Source organism: Primulina tabacum, chromosome 13 (assembly GCF_025594145.1).
Source record: "Primulina tabacum isolate GXHZ01 chromosome 13, ASM2559414v2, whole genome shotgun sequence".
NCBI lineage: Eukaryota > Viridiplantae > Streptophyta > Magnoliopsida > Lamiales > Gesneriaceae > Primulina > Primulina tabacum.
Window position 1 is genome coordinate 29,726,508 of NC_134562.1, and position 17,377 is coordinate 29,743,884.

At 34.2% G+C, this 17,377-nt stretch overlaps 2 protein-coding genes across 2 annotated transcripts; both read right to left on the reverse strand.

The window, feature by feature from the left end:
* Positions 1-3,657: 3,657 nt before the first annotated feature.
* On the reverse strand, positions 3,658-5,754 carry LOC142522589 (large ribosomal subunit protein eL34-like). Its single transcript, XM_075626074.1, has 4 exons — positions 5,550-5,754; positions 5,302-5,381; positions 4,099-4,208; positions 3,658-3,984 (listed from the first exon to the last, which is right to left on the reverse strand). The coding sequence occupies exons 1-4, from the start codon at positions 5,626-5,628 to the stop codon at positions 3,891-3,893; spliced, it is 363 nt and encodes a 120-aa protein (XP_075482189.1). The 5' UTR covers positions 5,629-5,754; the 3' UTR covers positions 3,658-3,890.
* A 3,877-nt stretch (positions 5,755-9,631) lies between these two features.
* LOC142522588 (zinc-finger homeodomain protein 11-like) lies at positions 9,632-10,802 on the reverse strand. Its single transcript, XM_075626073.1, has one exon. The coding sequence runs from the start codon at positions 10,626-10,628 to the stop codon at positions 9,753-9,755; it is 876 nt and encodes a 291-aa protein (XP_075482188.1). The 5' UTR covers positions 10,629-10,802; the 3' UTR covers positions 9,632-9,752.
* Between the last annotated feature and the right edge of the window lie 6,575 nt (positions 10,803-17,377).

Sequence of the window (17,377 nt, forward strand, 5' to 3'; positions counted from 1 at the left end):
CTCCGCGGCATCCGCCCGGGACGTCTGCTCAGTCATACCCTCTGCCAGGGATTTATTCTTGCCTTCAAGAAACGAGACGTGTTCTTGAAGGGATTTCTCCCGGGCAAGGCTTTCTTGTAAATCATCCCGGGCTACATCGAGGGAGGCGTGAAGGGCAGCCTTTTCTTCTTCATGGAGTCCTTTCAGCCGGGCAATCTCTCCATGGAGGCGATCATGGATCTATCTGGAAGCCCGGACTTGGGGAGCCTGCCGAGTAGCTATGGCAGCTACCTCCTCGAAGGCTGATATCAGCATTTGCATGCACTGTTTTGTAAGAAAGAAGTTAGAAACAAACAAGCAAAAGAAAAGGAAAGAGGGGTAAGGAAACTTACTGATAAAAGCCTGTTAGAGCCATCGAGGAACCGAGGACCCAGAGTGGAGCTCTTCAGAAAAGCCTCCTCGGCAGGAATCAGCATATGCCTAACAAGATTCACCCCGAGTGTCGTAGCCCCTGCTGTGAAGATGCTGGCCCGAGTAGGCTGCTCGGATAGGGGGGGCTCTTGGAGTGGCTCCTGAAGGGCCTGTTGGAGGGGAGGGGTGTTGGATTGGTTTGCCCGAAGGAACCTTGGCCTCCTGCATGATCATCTTCAACCAGAATCAACTCTGGGCTTGTGGTAGCCTTTCGTTTCCTCTGCCGAAGGGGGATATGATCTTCTTCATCCTCCGGGGAGCCAGGCACCTCCCATTCTGGCTCAGTATTTGCCCGGGCTAATTCCTTCTCCCGGGCCGCCGCCTCCTCGGCTGCTTGTTTCCTCTTTTCAGCAGCAGTTTTCCGTGCTGCCAGTTTCTTCTCCTTGGCTAGCCGCTCAGCCTCCCACTTTTTTGCGAAAGCTTCTTGCATCTTGTCTTCATTTATTAAAAAACAAAGGTTATTACAAAAGATAAACATAAGTAAAGAGAAGGAAAAGACAATATAAGGAAAAGAAAGTTACCGGGCTGAGAGCCCGAGCCATCTGCCTCATCAATCGCCCGATCTATGGGGTCTTCAGCCCGAGCACTCAACCCATAGGTAACCAGATTCTCCTGGGAGATAAGGGTAGAGGAGGTGTATCTTTTGCCCTCTACCAAGTCTTGGCTTCGGATATAAAACTCCTCAAATTTGTAGGCCCGGGGAAGGGTGGGTTGTTGAGGAAGGGAAGTAAGAAACTATGTTAAACAGGAGAGAGTACCCGAAAGTCGAATATAAAAGAATCTTCCCTTCCACCCCTTCTGGGAAGAAGGGATGTCATCAAGGAACCGGGCATTTAACCGGGCAGTGAGGGGAAGGCATTATCTCCCAGTCTACAAACGAAAAAATAGTGGAGAATAAGGGGAGTGATAAAGAGATTATTCATTTTGAAAAGAATATAGGCCGAGGCCATAATGCGGAAGGAATTCGGATGGAACTGGTTAATGGGCACGCCAAAGAATTCAGCAACCTCGATATAAAACGGAAGGGAGGGGAAAACGAAGACCATTTCTGACTTGGTCCCGAAAGAAAATGGTGTACCCGGGAGGAGGGTTATTGGCTCTATCGGAAGGACCGGGAATCAGAATGGAAAAAGCAGAAGGGATAGACCCCAGAACCCGGAGCTCCTCGTCCGCCCCCGAGCGCAAAGTGCTGCTCACTGAGGAGAACCAAGGAATTCTCGGGGCCTCAATAGAATGATGGTCAGAAGCACGGGCTTTGCCCTTACCCTTGTCCTTCTTCAGGACCCGGGAAGTGCCCGAGGAAGAAGGTTTAGTTTGGTGGGCTGCATGCTTTTTAGAAGTTTGAGCAAAACGATGGCGAGGAAGGAGAAGGGGGGGAGTCGGAGCGCATCGCGGTGGACTCATACCCAGATGAGCCTCGCGCATTGGCTCCTTAGGTGGAAGAAGTAGATTTAGACATGGATTAGAGAAAAGTGACTTACGAGTTTTTGAAGGGACCAGTTGCAATGGCACAAGGTCGCTGGAGATGGAGGAGTTTACGCGCCGGAAAAGCTGAGAGGAAAATTTGCAAGAGCTTCGTCGCAAATTTGAATTTGAAATTAATTTTTGAAAAAAAAGGAGGGCTAATATATATATGCGATGAGGGGAGATCTCAGTCGCTAATCTAGATACACGTGGACGATCAAGATGTACCTCGTAAATTGTACCGGGCATATGAAAGGACGTGCACGAATATCAATGTGTCAGACTTATCGGATCCTCGGAATATGAAACGATTTTCGGCGGTATAAATGCTAAAGCATGGGTAATAATGACACCCTTTTGGACTACCCGAGAATACTAAATGACACTATATTTAAAGCCCGGGAGATATGAGATCCCGGCACCATTTATTAAGCCCGGAAGATATGAGGCCCCGGCACCATTTTTTAAGCCCAGGAGAAATAAGGTCCTGGCGCCTTATTCAAAACCCGGGTTGTATCAGACCCCGATACCCCATTTCATCTATGGGACATTTGAAGCCTCCGATGCTCTTACACACGCTAAATTATGTTTCAACAAAAGTACAAGTATGACTGATCGGGACAGCGAGTCAAGCTCTAGCCCGACTATTTTAGGGATGGGTGGTGATACCCCCATAAGGATCCGGGTTGTCTTTAACCCGGTTTATTAATTGGGAAGCCCATATCAGAGCCAGCTTCCCGGGCATTCCACTTCTTCCCGGGCAATCATCATAGCCCGGGCTCTCATACAAGTAACCGGGTACTCTATTACCCGGGCCACCTCGAAACTTGCACCATACTCGAGTTTGATTGATACAGGCAGTCTAATCTGTCAGAACAACTTGGGCTTGGAGTGTCCTAGAAGTCATCAGAAGCTACAAGTATGGGCAGCCGACTTGCCATACTTAGTAAGTGGCACAAGAATCGAGCTACCTACCCCATTTTCTACTACAAATAGCAGGTATTAATGTCATTTAAACATTTTCTGAAATCTTTGAACTCCTAAGCATTACACATATTTTCTCTCAAATATTGTTTGTGTTCATCTTCAACCTGCTGACTTTAGCATCGGAGTGGCTACGCCGGATACCTCTCCGGCGCCCATTCACGAGTTCTTTTCATTGTTCGCAGGTAGCTATCACAGCCATTATCCTCACTCAAAATTCCCAAACATTATAAATTGTTGATCTGATCCGTTGGAGCTTCTTACCCGGCTCACCCATTTCAGCGAGATCACATCAAACAGCAACAAGTATTTTTTCTGGAACAAGGAAGCCATCATCTTGAAATCCCATCTCATATTTCCAGTCATCTTCTTCACCTCGACAAGTGCATCAACTTCATCTCGTAATACAACCGCACATTCTGGACGTATATATCGATTTTTTGAACCAGTTTATCAGATGATAACGAACTAACTCCAGATTCCATTTGGAATGGATTTTCATCTCGTGAAAACCCTCACCGCATGGTTTCGAAAAACACCATCAACTATTCTTCTTCCTCGTTAGAATATGTCAACTTGCATTTTTGTATGATTTTGATTAATTTTAATACATATGGCTTCTCGAGGGCACGGAGAAGGGATAGATTTGGTAAATTTGAAGTTGGATTCTTCTTTGCATGCAATCCAAAACAGGACAAATACGCAGTATATTCATACATCAAAACATCAAATTCTAACGAAAATTAGCAGACTCGGAGCTAAGAAAGGCGCAACACTAGAATTACATAAAAGAAATCAAATAAGTTCAGATGCAAGAGGGAAAACCACAAAATCTTTTGAATTTTCGACAAACTGAAGAAAAAAAAACAAGTGACTCTTTCGAGAATTCAAAGAAAATACAAATATTAGTGAAGCTTTAAAGCCTCACAATACAATTCCATGATTCCTTGAGCGATTGTAATCCAAAACTAGTTCAGAATTCGGCTGGAACTTCAGCTTTTAGAAGAAAGCTTGTCCTTGGCTTTTTGTATCTTCAAAACTTTCTTCACGATCTTTTGTTCTTCAACCAAGAAAGCTCTAATGATCCTATATCAAGGCATAGATGATTGATGTTAGTATTTACCAGAAACAAACATTGAAAACGAAGCTGAATTGAGAAACATTGAAAATGAAGCTGAATTGATAAAAATAATAATGAACCTTTCCCGGACGGCACTACCAGACAACACGCCGCCATAAGGACGGTTGACAGTCCTCCGGTTTCGGGATAATCTAGACCTCTTGTACTCCGCAGGTCTTAAATGAGGAATCTGCGATATGACAAACAGTAGAGTACTTGCTGATCCGTAGATTTTAGCAACCAAAGCTTAAGATTTAAAATATGAAAACTCAATAGTGATAACTAATTTTCCAGGTATACATAATAGGATCACAAGACAATGGTAACCACCACAGCCTCACAACACATAATACCACAATGTCTATTTGAAACTACTTGAAAAAACTTCCCATTCTATCTTCATCAACAGAGCAGAACAGCATAAATGTCAAGGATTCTTATCAATCAAGTTTCTCTGAAAATATCACATGCCAATGGCCTATCATCACCAACTTAAACATGAGTGCGTTCACTACCACGATACATAATGCATGAATAGCCCTTGTCATACTCATTGAAAGCCCAAATAGCACTTGCCTAAGCTCAAAACTCAACAAGGTTCAGCTCACGTGTCCAAAAGTATGCTTTTTGATGACGAGAGTCCCTTAACCCAGAAGTCCCAACATTAACGAATATTACAGGTTATATGTAATTAATAGTTTTATATTCTGATTCTACCCTATTCTTCTCACTTCAAATGTGCATCGCTTTGCACATAGGGTCTAAGTTTATGATACTCATGCACCTAAGTAGGCATTCACTTCTAATAACTATGGTCTAGGTGCACTCAAATGACATTGAAATTCAAGTATAAACAGAGTAATCTCTAATAGCATTAAGTGTTTCATTTCTGTTCCATTCTCTCAGTTACTCCTATAAAATATATAATTTTTTTGCTGCCATATATTTTATCAATGAACACTGACAGGAAGAAAGATTGTATTCCCATTTCTCAAACATTGAGAAATAAGCATATATGAGGGCATCATGCATCATGAGATGCGTGCATTCCCTGCATCCACCAACACTTTCTACAACACCGCACAAGAATCGTTGAACAATCAAACAGCCTACACAAATGGGTATTCAGATATTCCAGCTGATACAAACCCCATACGAATTCATAAAAACCTTGGTTGAAACACACGGATTAGTTAAGCTAACATCACATGGAACAAAACAACCGATTCATTTAACTAAAGGCCCATTGAAACACACAGATTACTTGGAAAATAGAGAAATACCCCTTGGATTCTTTTTCCAGTAACAGGGCATTTAGGGCCACTCGCCCTCTTCTTAGTAGTCTGGTACACTAGCTTCCCACCTGTATTCACACAAATCACAAACAATCCATCAACAAAACACGCAATCGACCTACAGAATGCAAAGAATTCAGAAATCGTGACATCAGATTAACAAGAAAAAAAGATCAAATCCATCAAATTACTGCAAAATCACTCCTCCTCCTTCAAGCTCAAGGTTCCAAAATTACCGGGGGTTTTCACGACGCGGTGCTGATTGGACTTGGTGGCATAGCTGTGCCGCTTCCTGTAGGTGAGACGCTGCACCATTTTCACCTCCTTCGGATCTTCGGATTATGGGACTCCGAGGCGAAGAGGGTACTCTTCTGAGCAAGTAGGGTTATTTAAATGTAGGGGGACTGGATTGAAACCCTAGCATGTACGGCTGAGATCTTTCCTTTTTCTTTGGGTATAATTCCACGGCTGGGATTCGCAAAGCAGTTGGACTCGCTAATCTTTATTTTCAAATATAAAAGAATTGGGCCAAGACAATATGGACGAGCAATTTAATTCAATCGTTTATTTCTCTACATTAATTGAAATGACCAATATCGCTTTTTTGGAAAAATGAGGAAAACTTCTGTCAAAAAAAAAAAAGAAAAATGGGGAAAACCCATTATTCTTTCTTAAAAAAACAATATATTTATCAAATTTCTTTTGACAAAAAGACATAATAAAATAGGCAAAAAAATTTATGTGAGACGGTCTCATGGGTAGTATTTTGTGAGACGGATCTCTTATTTGAGTCATCCACGAAAAAATATTATTTTTATGCTAAGAGTATTACTTTTTATTGTGAATATCCGTAAGGTTGACACGTCTCACATATAAAGATTCTTGATACCGTCTCACAAGAGATTTACTTCAATAAAATATATCATGACCAATCGTATATCTATTTACCAAAAGATATAGACACTATTTGTGCAAATTAGATAATTGGAACCATGCAACAACCTAAGTTTCATGTTTCAATTGTCCTATCACGACAATTATGACTGAACATGAAAAGTTCCAGAGTTTTAGAAAATTCTAAAAAAAAATACTAACACTAATTTCACTCTTTCTATTTTGAACTAATTTCCGTGTTAAACTATTTGTTGACAACTAAATACATTTGGTAGTTGCCAATTTATGGTAAAAGTTAAGTAAAAAAAAATTATTAACAGTCTTTAACAAATGGAAGGCTAGATTGTACAAATTCATTCCAACAAATGATTGATTGCACAAATATAATTGTTTATGTTGCAATCATTAGACATTTTTTTAACATTAAAAAATCAAATCAAATCAATCCAGTAGATCTCGAAAAACAACACAAGAAAGGCAAGATGAAATATTTCCATCTAGTCATTGAAAATCTAGAGAAACATGTAAATCTCTGCGAGTTAGAAAATTAGCCACACAGTTGGCCGAGCGATATATATGTTTAATACAAATAAAGTTAGTGTCCAGAAGCAAAAAATTGACGTCCAAGACTAGAATCCTACTGGACCAAAGACATTTAATCAGACTTGTGGACCAAAATTTCAAAAAAAAAAGTTATTTTGCCAAAGTCTAAAAATTATATATTATAAAATGATATTATATATATATATATATATATATATATATATATATATATAAAGAGTCATGCCATTCCCCAATTACATGTGTCAAAGTAGTAATATATCATAAACAAGATTTGCCACAACAAATGGACTTATTCAAACACTCATTCGTTCGAGTAAACTTCATTGGATGCGATGTAGCTGTGGGAGTATGTGGCGTATATCTGATTAAAAGAGAGACGCTGCTTAGTTGGGTGCGAAGTGGCATAAAGGTACTTTTGTAAAGCGAGTTGTATAAATAGAGATGACGTAACATTAGTTCATTCAGCCGACGAGTCGATAATGTTTGAGATGACGCAAGTAGATATCTTTTTGTACTGTATAATCGATTCTCGTGTGAAACATGTTCGCTGAAATATTATGTGAGATGTGTTCTAAAGATCAGTGTTTGTGGTCATTCCCTCGAATATATGTAAACTTAATCACATCTCTCGATTTACCATCTCGAATGGGTCAAGAGAAGTTGGAATCATATAAAGGGATTTCCCATCAATGAAGTCCATAAGATATTTAACTAGTCCATTGACTTGTTTATCCGACTCGGTAGATATTATCTAGCACCTTAAATTGTTTATGAAAAAATAAAAATAAAGCTAAATTTTGCCGATTTGATATTTAATAATGATAAGGTAACCAACCCATCAGCAATTTATATCATTGATCAATTTTTATTTTATTTTTATTTCATTACTCACTTATAAACTTTACAAAACTTCGTTATAATAAATTGCTTCTACATTCATGTATTCAATCAGTTATTTTTTATTTCAGAAAAAAATTAAAGTTCTTATTTTACTATTTTTTTACCAGAATATGAAATTTGTCATTAGAAAATTGCACATGTTGTTCAAAAACAAATTGAAATGTATAAGTTTTTATGTGTTTGTTTTTTTGTTTTTTGACATATTTTCTTATATGATATATTAATTCCATTTTCTTTTGTTTTTATTTTTCTATCACTACATATATTCATCATAAATATGGCAGCACGATCTCAACAATTAAACCATAATATCTTATTTATCTTCATATTATAATTCTAACAATGCAATTGACTAAATCTTTTAAAACTTTAAAGGTAGCTCAAACAGTAATATGTTCTCGATACTCTAAGTAAGAGAAAGTATCGTTCTCGATCTCGTAAATATATCAATTATAGAATCGAATGCTTAATATATATACATATTATGAATAACAGACAAAATTATACCAACAAAAAATCATATGGTACATGTTATATAATATGTTATGCTAATTAAAATAATCAGCATATACAGAGCAAATGATTTAAAAAATGAGAAATAAGCTAATTATTTGGCGTAATCAGAAGAAGCAAAGTTTTTAAGCCGAGTGTAAATTAAATTTCAGAAGTGTAAATTATAATATATTTGTATATGTGATATCATATTATTATATTATAAAATAGATTGATAGAAGACAAAATTGACGACAAAGTTTGATTGAACAAACTGCAGCTGAGAATTAATTAATAATTATTATAGTCACGGCCATATTTTAAGACTCTCACATGTGAACCCTAAAAGGTGGATCCTCAAATCTGCAACCCTACACCCCTCTTTCGTTAGTTAAATAACAAAGTAATAGGTAACAAAAATATCAAAACCAATTATTAAAATAATAGAACAAAAATAGATTTTTTCTTGCCAGCCAAAAACAATATTTAAAAAAATATGTCAGAGAGATGCAATAATGTCAACATGTAGTGTAAAACATAAGGTAAAACATGACAAAAACTTCTCTGATACGATTTTGCGAATTGTATTTTGTGAGATGGATTTCTTATTTGAGTCATTCATGAAAAAATATTATTTTTTATACAAAGAATATTACTTTTTATGCTGAATATTGGTAGAGTTTACTCGTCTCACAGATAAAGATTCGTGAGACCGTCTCACAAGAAACATACTCGTAAAACATATAGGACTATCAAATCCAAAATTTATAATCATCATTAAAAAAAGATAAATAAATAAACTTTTTCCATTTAATTTTTAAAAATAAAAATGACAAAAACAAAGTAAAAATTATCTATAAAGTCTGATTAATTGGTCAAAGATTTTGTCTTAATTTTAATATAATTAATTGTTTTTTTTTAAATATATTTACTCCCATTTTTGGAGTTGTTTTGAATATTGATTAAATATATCAATAATATGCAACTTCGTATTAACACTTACTAACGCCAAGCTCAATTTGAGTAGCATTTTTAAAGATAAAAACTATTATGATATTTGTAAAATACATATTCAATCCGATCAAATATTATATTTTATGTTAAAAATATAATATTTTATAATAGATATAAATCGGATCAACTCGTAGAATTCGAATCTAAACAAAATTTTGAATAATATAAAAAAGGCAAAAACTTGTGTGAAACAGTCTCACGGGTCGTATTTGTGAGACAGATATCTTATTTGGGTTATCCATGAAAAAGTATTACTTTTTATGCTAAAAGTATTACTTTTTATTGTGAATATGAATAGGAATTGACCCGTCTCGCAGATTAAGATCCGTGAGACGGTCTCACATTAGACCAACTCTATAAAAAATGGACAAAACCGATTTCCCACTTTTTCTAACTAGCTAGAGACTAGAAATCAACTTTCTCCCATTCGAGATTTAAAAAACAAAAAAGAATATAAAATAACATGGTTGAATGAATAATTATAATTAGATTATTATGTATGTACGTGAGTTACATATATTAAAGTAAAACAAAAATGAAGTATCCCTTAATTATAATCTGCCTAAGTAATCATATCAATGTGAGAGAGATGAACAATTATTAGAAACATGAAAACAAACTCCACCTCCATTGATCTCATTCTCAAAATGACCGCCATTAATGTTACTGTTTTCTTCATTTTCTTTGTTGATTCTATTCTCCATTTCGCCATTGATGTTTACTCCGCCGCTGTCCATTTTCTTCTTGCCGGATGTGCTCTTGTTGTTGTGCATCCAGACTTTGAGCACCACCTTCGCCACCCCGATTCCGCGGCAGAATTCTTCCACCGCCGCCCGATCGCTTCCCTGCATTTTCCAGCCGAGTTTCTCCGAGAAAGCTTGCATTTTCTCCTTCTGTTCCTGGCTGAATTTCGTCCGGAACCGTTTTCTCTGAATTGGGTTCCCCGCGATAGGTGTCACCGGCGCCGCCTGGTGCGCCTGCTCCTCATTCGACACCGTGGAGCTGAGGGTGATTAGCATGTGCGGTGCGAGCTGGCAGTATGGCTGCTGCGGCGGGGGGGAGCGGGATAGGGAGGACCGCCGAGGGGGGAGAGGGTGACGGAAGTCGAGGAACAGCGGGGTGCTCACGTCGGTGGGAGAGGCTTCTGCCGGATCGCGGCGGTGGAAGTTCCGGTGGCAGCCGCAGGCGGCGCAGATGAGTGATGTGGGATCGCTGTTGGTGGAGGACGGGGAGAGCATGAACTCGCCGCAGCCGTCCACGGCGTGGCCGCCCAAGGTGGCTGCATGGTTCTTCATGCATTCTCTGTATGTCACCACCAACGGCGGCGGGCGGCGGGGCGGCTTCTTAACCTCGCCGTTGGTGATGGATTGAATTTGTGTGGGCGGCGGTGGGGTTTCATTTCCAGAATCACCAGAGCTAGTGGATGGGGTTGGGGTTAAATCCAAGTCCATAGATTTTCAAGAAAATTAGGCAACAAATCTTGGGTATTAGGGTTCGTAAAGTGGAAGCTTGAAGGGCACTGAAAATGGTGAAAGAAAATGTGAAAGTTGTCCTATTTTAGGGATATGAAATTTGGGATTTTATGCGAATTGTTAAGGATTTGCTTTTGGATGCGATTACTATTATCTCACATGTGTTCCACTTCTTTTTTTCATTTAACTTTAATCATCACACACACCAGTATTATGTTATATATATTAAGCAAAAATTCGTGTGAGATGATTTTATGGGTTTATTTTATGAGACAGATCTTTTATTTGAATCATACATGAAAAAATATTATTTTTTATGCTAAGAGTATTATTTTTTATTGTGAATATCGGTAAGATTGACCCGTTTCACAGATAAAGATTTGTGAGATCGTCTCACACGAGACCTAGTCTGTATATTAATACATATTACATACATATATTTAGAAATAAAATATAATGAAATAAAAACTCGATGGGAAATATTTTTCAGTATTAGTATTTTTATAGACACATGTTTGTATAGTCAATTTTTTTTAAAAAAAATACACAATCTTTTTATAAAAAAAATTAAAAATTAAATTTGTACAATGACAAATCAACTTTAAATTTTTTGATTTTAATAAGTCTTTTTAAATTTATTTTTTCTACATAAAATTGATTTGTGACGCCGAAAAACGTAGAAGAGGAGATATTTCGGGTGAAAAAATTCACTATAACACTCATCTGCCTAGACCAGGTTAAACATAATGTATAGCCTGACTGAATAAGAGAATACTACATTTTATGTAAACTCAATACATATTTGTATTTGTCTCGATTTTCAAACTCAATATCTCATCTCATATTTAACGTCGTGGTACAAATTGTATTATGTATGTGTAAATGTGTGAAGTGAATTGAAGAAATATTTGGTTGAAAGAAGTGAATATGGTGGGTAAAAAACATGAATAGAAAAATTAATAAATAAATAAATAAAATGATTAGATCTCTTGTGAGACGGGTCAACGATACTGATATTCACAATAAAAGTAATACTTTTAATATAAATAATAATAATTTTAATGGATAATTCATATAAGATATTTGTTTCAAAAAAATTAGACCCGTAAAATCATCTCACAGTAACGTTTACTTAAATAAAAAGGGTCTTTCCCCAAATAATGTCAACTACTTTGGTCATGGAAAATTCACGGGGACATTAAATGGGGCGGTTGTCATAAAACCAAGAAATATACGAAAGGCAGATCTTTAATAAATTTATTTCCTACGAGGGGCACGCGTGTCTTTTCATCCGGTTTCAGCGTACACGTGGCAATTTCTCAGTGCAGGAGAAATATTTCTTACTCCTTGGTACAATGTGTTTGCTGTACAAGTTACATTGCGTGTTTCTAGTTGTATGTATAAATAATTAAATAATATTAAATTTTGATATTATATAAATAAATAAATTATATTTTGAAAAGAGAGATATATATAACTCGGCATGTAAACGAACCAAACCGTTCGTAAGCTATTCGAAGCTTGATTCGATAAAAGCTCGTTTGAGCTTGATTAATGAAGCTCGTTAAGATAAACAAACCAAACTCAAGCTTTACAGTATTCGGCTCGTTAACTCGTGAACATGTTCGTTGATAAGTTCATGAGTAATCTTTTAGATGAAAAAATAATAGTTTTGATATTTGATTTATTGATTTTGCATATTATTTATGAAATATATAGAAAAATCTATTAAATTTATTTCTTATAATAAATTTACAAATTTTAATAAGAATAATATATTTTTCTTTAAATATATAATTTAGTTTTTAATTAATTTAATAAAAATTTAAATGTATAATTCATATTTATTAAGTTTGTTTAGGCTTCGATAAAGGCTTGAATAAGCTCGTGAGCCATGCATATATTCGTTAAATAAAGCTCGAACTCGGTTCGATTATAAACGAACCAAGCTCAAACATTCAAGAGTTCGGCTCGGCTCGACACGATTACATCCCTAGATATAACTTTGGATTATCCTTCTAGTTGAAACTATTATTTTTTTGGAAACGTAGTTGGGATTATTTTACTATTACTTAATATAGTAATATATTAAGATATATATTTATTTCATATAAAAATGTGTGATTTAATATCAATTATTTATGAAGATATTTCTAACTTCTAATCTTGTGGCATCTTTCTAGCAATTTAGTGCTGTCCGATGCAATATCTTCGTTTTTGAAAAATGTTGCAACTCAAGACTTGTTGAAGTTTCAAGGAAATGTGGTTCTTTCATATTATATTGTTGGATTAAACTTGTATGAATGATAGTTTTATGTGGATGGGTGATATTTAAGTAGTTCTTGTGCGTCAAGTTGCTGACGTTACGTGACTTGATCTGGTTGGTTAAGTAGACAATAAAAGAGTGACATCATATCTTAATGAGAAATATTTTCTTTCCTTGAAACAGATCCGACGGTAGGGAAAAAGTAAAATTGATCTTTAAAGGATATGAGACAAGACCGACAAATAAACACGTATCTCCCTGAACTCATGGATCTAACCGCTCGACCATAGCACCCAAGCAAGGGCACTATACCATAAATATAAGAAAATAAAGTTATGAATTGATCACTCTTATTAAAATCATACCAAATATTAAATATAATATCCTACATCTTATTTTCTTGAATGTAGTAATAAATGTTTGATCATAACATTTTGTATATATATATTCATTTATTAATTTAAGTAACAAAAATCGATAATAATTTTTTGAACATATATAATATATCTATTATTATAAATATACGACTGTCTGTTGTGTACATATTACAAAATTATATTTTCTTTAAATTAATATTTAGACTTACTGAAATACATCTTATTTCTGGATTTACCTTGAGGCAAATCAGAGAAAGAGCGTCTCAAGATATTTGTCATATCCGATTTAGAATTTTAAACTCTACAATGATTTAAAATTTTAAATTTAATTACTCGAACGAATATAAAAATAATTCAAAATTAACATATAAATTTTTTTAAAAAAAAATCGAACCACCCATGCATGTGGCTCCACCAAGCAGTGCTCTCCATGATTAGTTGCACGAATCCTCGAAGAAATACATGTGATTTTTATGTATTAATATTGAAAATTTCCCCACATTTTATGTATTCAAATCCTATAGAAGATATGAAGATAACAACGAATTCAAAACAAATAAATAACAGCACGTAAAGGGCACTGTGTACGTATTATTGCTCAATTTGTTTCGCTTTCAATTCTGTCGAATAAACTAGCTGAATTCATATATTTTTTAATATTCCTATTCTAAATATTCATATAAGATGTATTATTTCAAATATCTTTAAATTTTAATTTAGATTTATTTAATTATTTTAAATAATATTTATCTTATATTTTAATAAATTTTTTTTGTATTCATTTTAAAGATAATGGGTTCTATAGGTTTTGTTTTTTTGATATGATAGAGTGATACTAGCAGTAATTTCGTAAAATAATATATATATATATATATATATATATATATATATATATAAAATTTTTAAATCCTATATACCAACCAACGTTTGGAGAATATGTCTCTTGTGAGACGGTCTCACGAATCTTTATCTATGGAACGGATCAACCCCATAGATATTCACAATAAAAAGTAATACTCTTATCATAAAAGGTAATATTTTTTCATGAATGATCCAAATAAAATATTTGTCTGATAAAATACGACCCGTGAGACCATCTCACACAAGTTTTTGCATTGGAAATATTTGTGAAATTTTTTATAATTCCAAAAATGCCCTTTAACCAATGAATTGCATATTTTACAAAAAAAAAAAAAAATTCGTCATATCTCTTCTCTTATATCATTTCAACCTTTTTAAAATTAGGAAAAAAATGATTTTCTTCTATTTTTCAGAGATAACATACATAACGTATGTCACGATCCATTAATATATAGAAATGATGAATCTCTATTAGGTTGAATTCCCTACCTTTTTTTTCCCAATTATAGAAAAAAACTCTAGAATTTTTGCAATATTTATCAATTTAATTGTCGGTACCTTATCCCCTACCTGATCCATTCATTCCATTAATTTAAAATAAATAAATTACAACTTGACTCGCGTCGCAGATGAACCTCTTTTTTTTTTCAACAAAAAATATAAAATTCAACCAGAGACATATAAGCCTGATTTACATTCCAAGCAGATACAGTGTATTCGTCTACGTATTATGTTAACATGATATTAATAATAAAAATATAATATTTTTTAAAAAAATAACAATATAATATATAGTGTCATCTATATTTTCCAAATAATAAATTATAAGAATATATTTATATAAAACGTTCTTATCCTTTGACATGTTTTCGTAAAAATACATTTTCAACCTCCCACCTTTAGTTTTCTAGAGATGTCACTTGCTTAAAATATGATTATATAAAATTTAATTTGACATAATCATTTTTAAAAAATTAATGGTTATGTCAACGAGAGACGTCTACTTATTTATACATCTTTGCAAATGGGCGACCATACAACCACACACACATATATATATATATATATATATATATATATAAATTTTTCAACCTTGTGCTGACGTGACACTAGATTGTTACGACTCTTGTGTCATTATAATATACATATATGAATGTTTCAAAGTTATGTTGACGTGACACTAACATGATGACTATTGACTATTAGGACTCTTATGTATATATGAATTTTTCAACGTTGTGTTGACGTGACACTGACAACGATTATTGATTGTTATGACTCTGTATCTCATTATAATATGGAAAAATTTGTCTGAGATGATCTCACGGGTCGTATTTGTGAGACAGATCTCTTATTTGGGTTATCCATAAAAAATATTATTTTTTATGCTAAGAGTACTACTTTTTATTATGAATATCGGTAGGGTTGCCCGTCTCACAGGATAAAGATTCACGAGACCGTTTCACAAGAGACCTAGTCTTATAATACATGGTGATATTAACTTGAAATCATTATGCAATATTCGTGAATTAAATTGAAAATGTTTAAACGTCAAAAGACAAAATAGATCGAAATAGAGGGAGGAATATTGATATCGATGTAAAGATTGGCATATAACTGTTAAAAGCCGTTAAATATGCTGCAACTTCAAGAAATGACAAGCGATAATAATTATTAAGTCAATGTCTACATTACTATGCTATTCATTTGGCACGCGTGACCATGGCAAGTTGTAAATAGGACACACAATTTGTCACAAAATTATATGGTATGATCAGAAAAATGATATGATGTTAGAGTTAAGGTCGATGATTTCATTTGATACAAATTTTTTAAATGTGAGATGGTATATTAGTTTCTATGATAGCAGGAGAAGTGAGAGATTGATTCGTTTAAGTAGTTAAGCAAATCATTTTTATCCGGTTCAAATCTTTCTAGAGAAACTTAATGAATGTCAACTGCTCGATATATATCTGACCTATACTAGATTTTTCGGAATCTAACATTTTATTTGACGCGAGGGCTGCCTCCTCTACCTCCGATGACCTATACTAGATTTTTCGGAATCTAACATTTTATTTGACGCGAGGGCTGCCTCCTCTACCTCCGATTCTCAAACAGTGGGGTGTCGCCTGATCAAACAAAAAACCTGAAATATATTCCTTTATTTCTTTGTGGTTTGATGGTGAAATCTTATCTTCACCTAGGATCTATCAAGTGGTATTAATTAGAATATCTATGTTAGATTAATTAACTGGAGCAATTTATTGAAAGTAAGATTTGTTTTGGCTGTTTTTGGATGAGAGTATCTAGTTGATTTAGATTTCAAATCTTTAAAGAACAATTCAAACATTTATATTTTAAATCTTGACTCTGATTTATTTAATTTTTAATTTTTGTATCAGAACCAAAGCTTTTCATATCTATATTATTTATACTATCGATACTATATTATTAAGTGTGTTACTCTTAGAGTAATTATCTTAGAGGACACCAAAATATTTAATTCCATAATTACCCTTCTTATCATAATAAAAACCTATTCAGGTCACTTCATATTTTACATAGAAAAAATCTAAACAAAAATTTCCTTTAAATCGAACAACTCTTCTAAATTGAAAAATAATTTCGTGTTAATTGTTTAGTTTTATTTAATCAAATTAAAAATAATAATAACATATGCAACGCGTGTGCTAATTATGGGTGACACTTTATTAATACTAGTAATCATATACATATGTTGCATGTTTGTATAATCGCTTTTTATGTTTAATATTTAGCAAAAACTTGTGTGAGACGGTCTCACGGGTCGTATTTTGTGAGACAGATCTCTTATTTGGGTTATGCATGAAATAATATTACTTTTTATAGTAAGAGTATTAATTTTTATTGTGAATATCGGTAGGGTTGACCCGTCTCACAAATAAAGATTCGTGAGACCGTCTCACAAGAGACATACTCTTAATATTTTTATCGGGGGATTTGGAATTTCGTATTATCTTTTTTCATTTTTTTGTTTTTATTTTTTATTTTTCCTTGTTTTATGATGGCTCTCGGATTATTTATTTTTTGATTAACTTTATTTAAACAAATTAATTGAGATAGTTATCAAAATTTTTATTTAATTAATTAGAAAAATATATTGTCTACTTTTGTGAGCATTTTCATTTTTGCTGGATAAGTTGTCAAATAAATAATCAATAAATTAATTAAAATTAAGGATG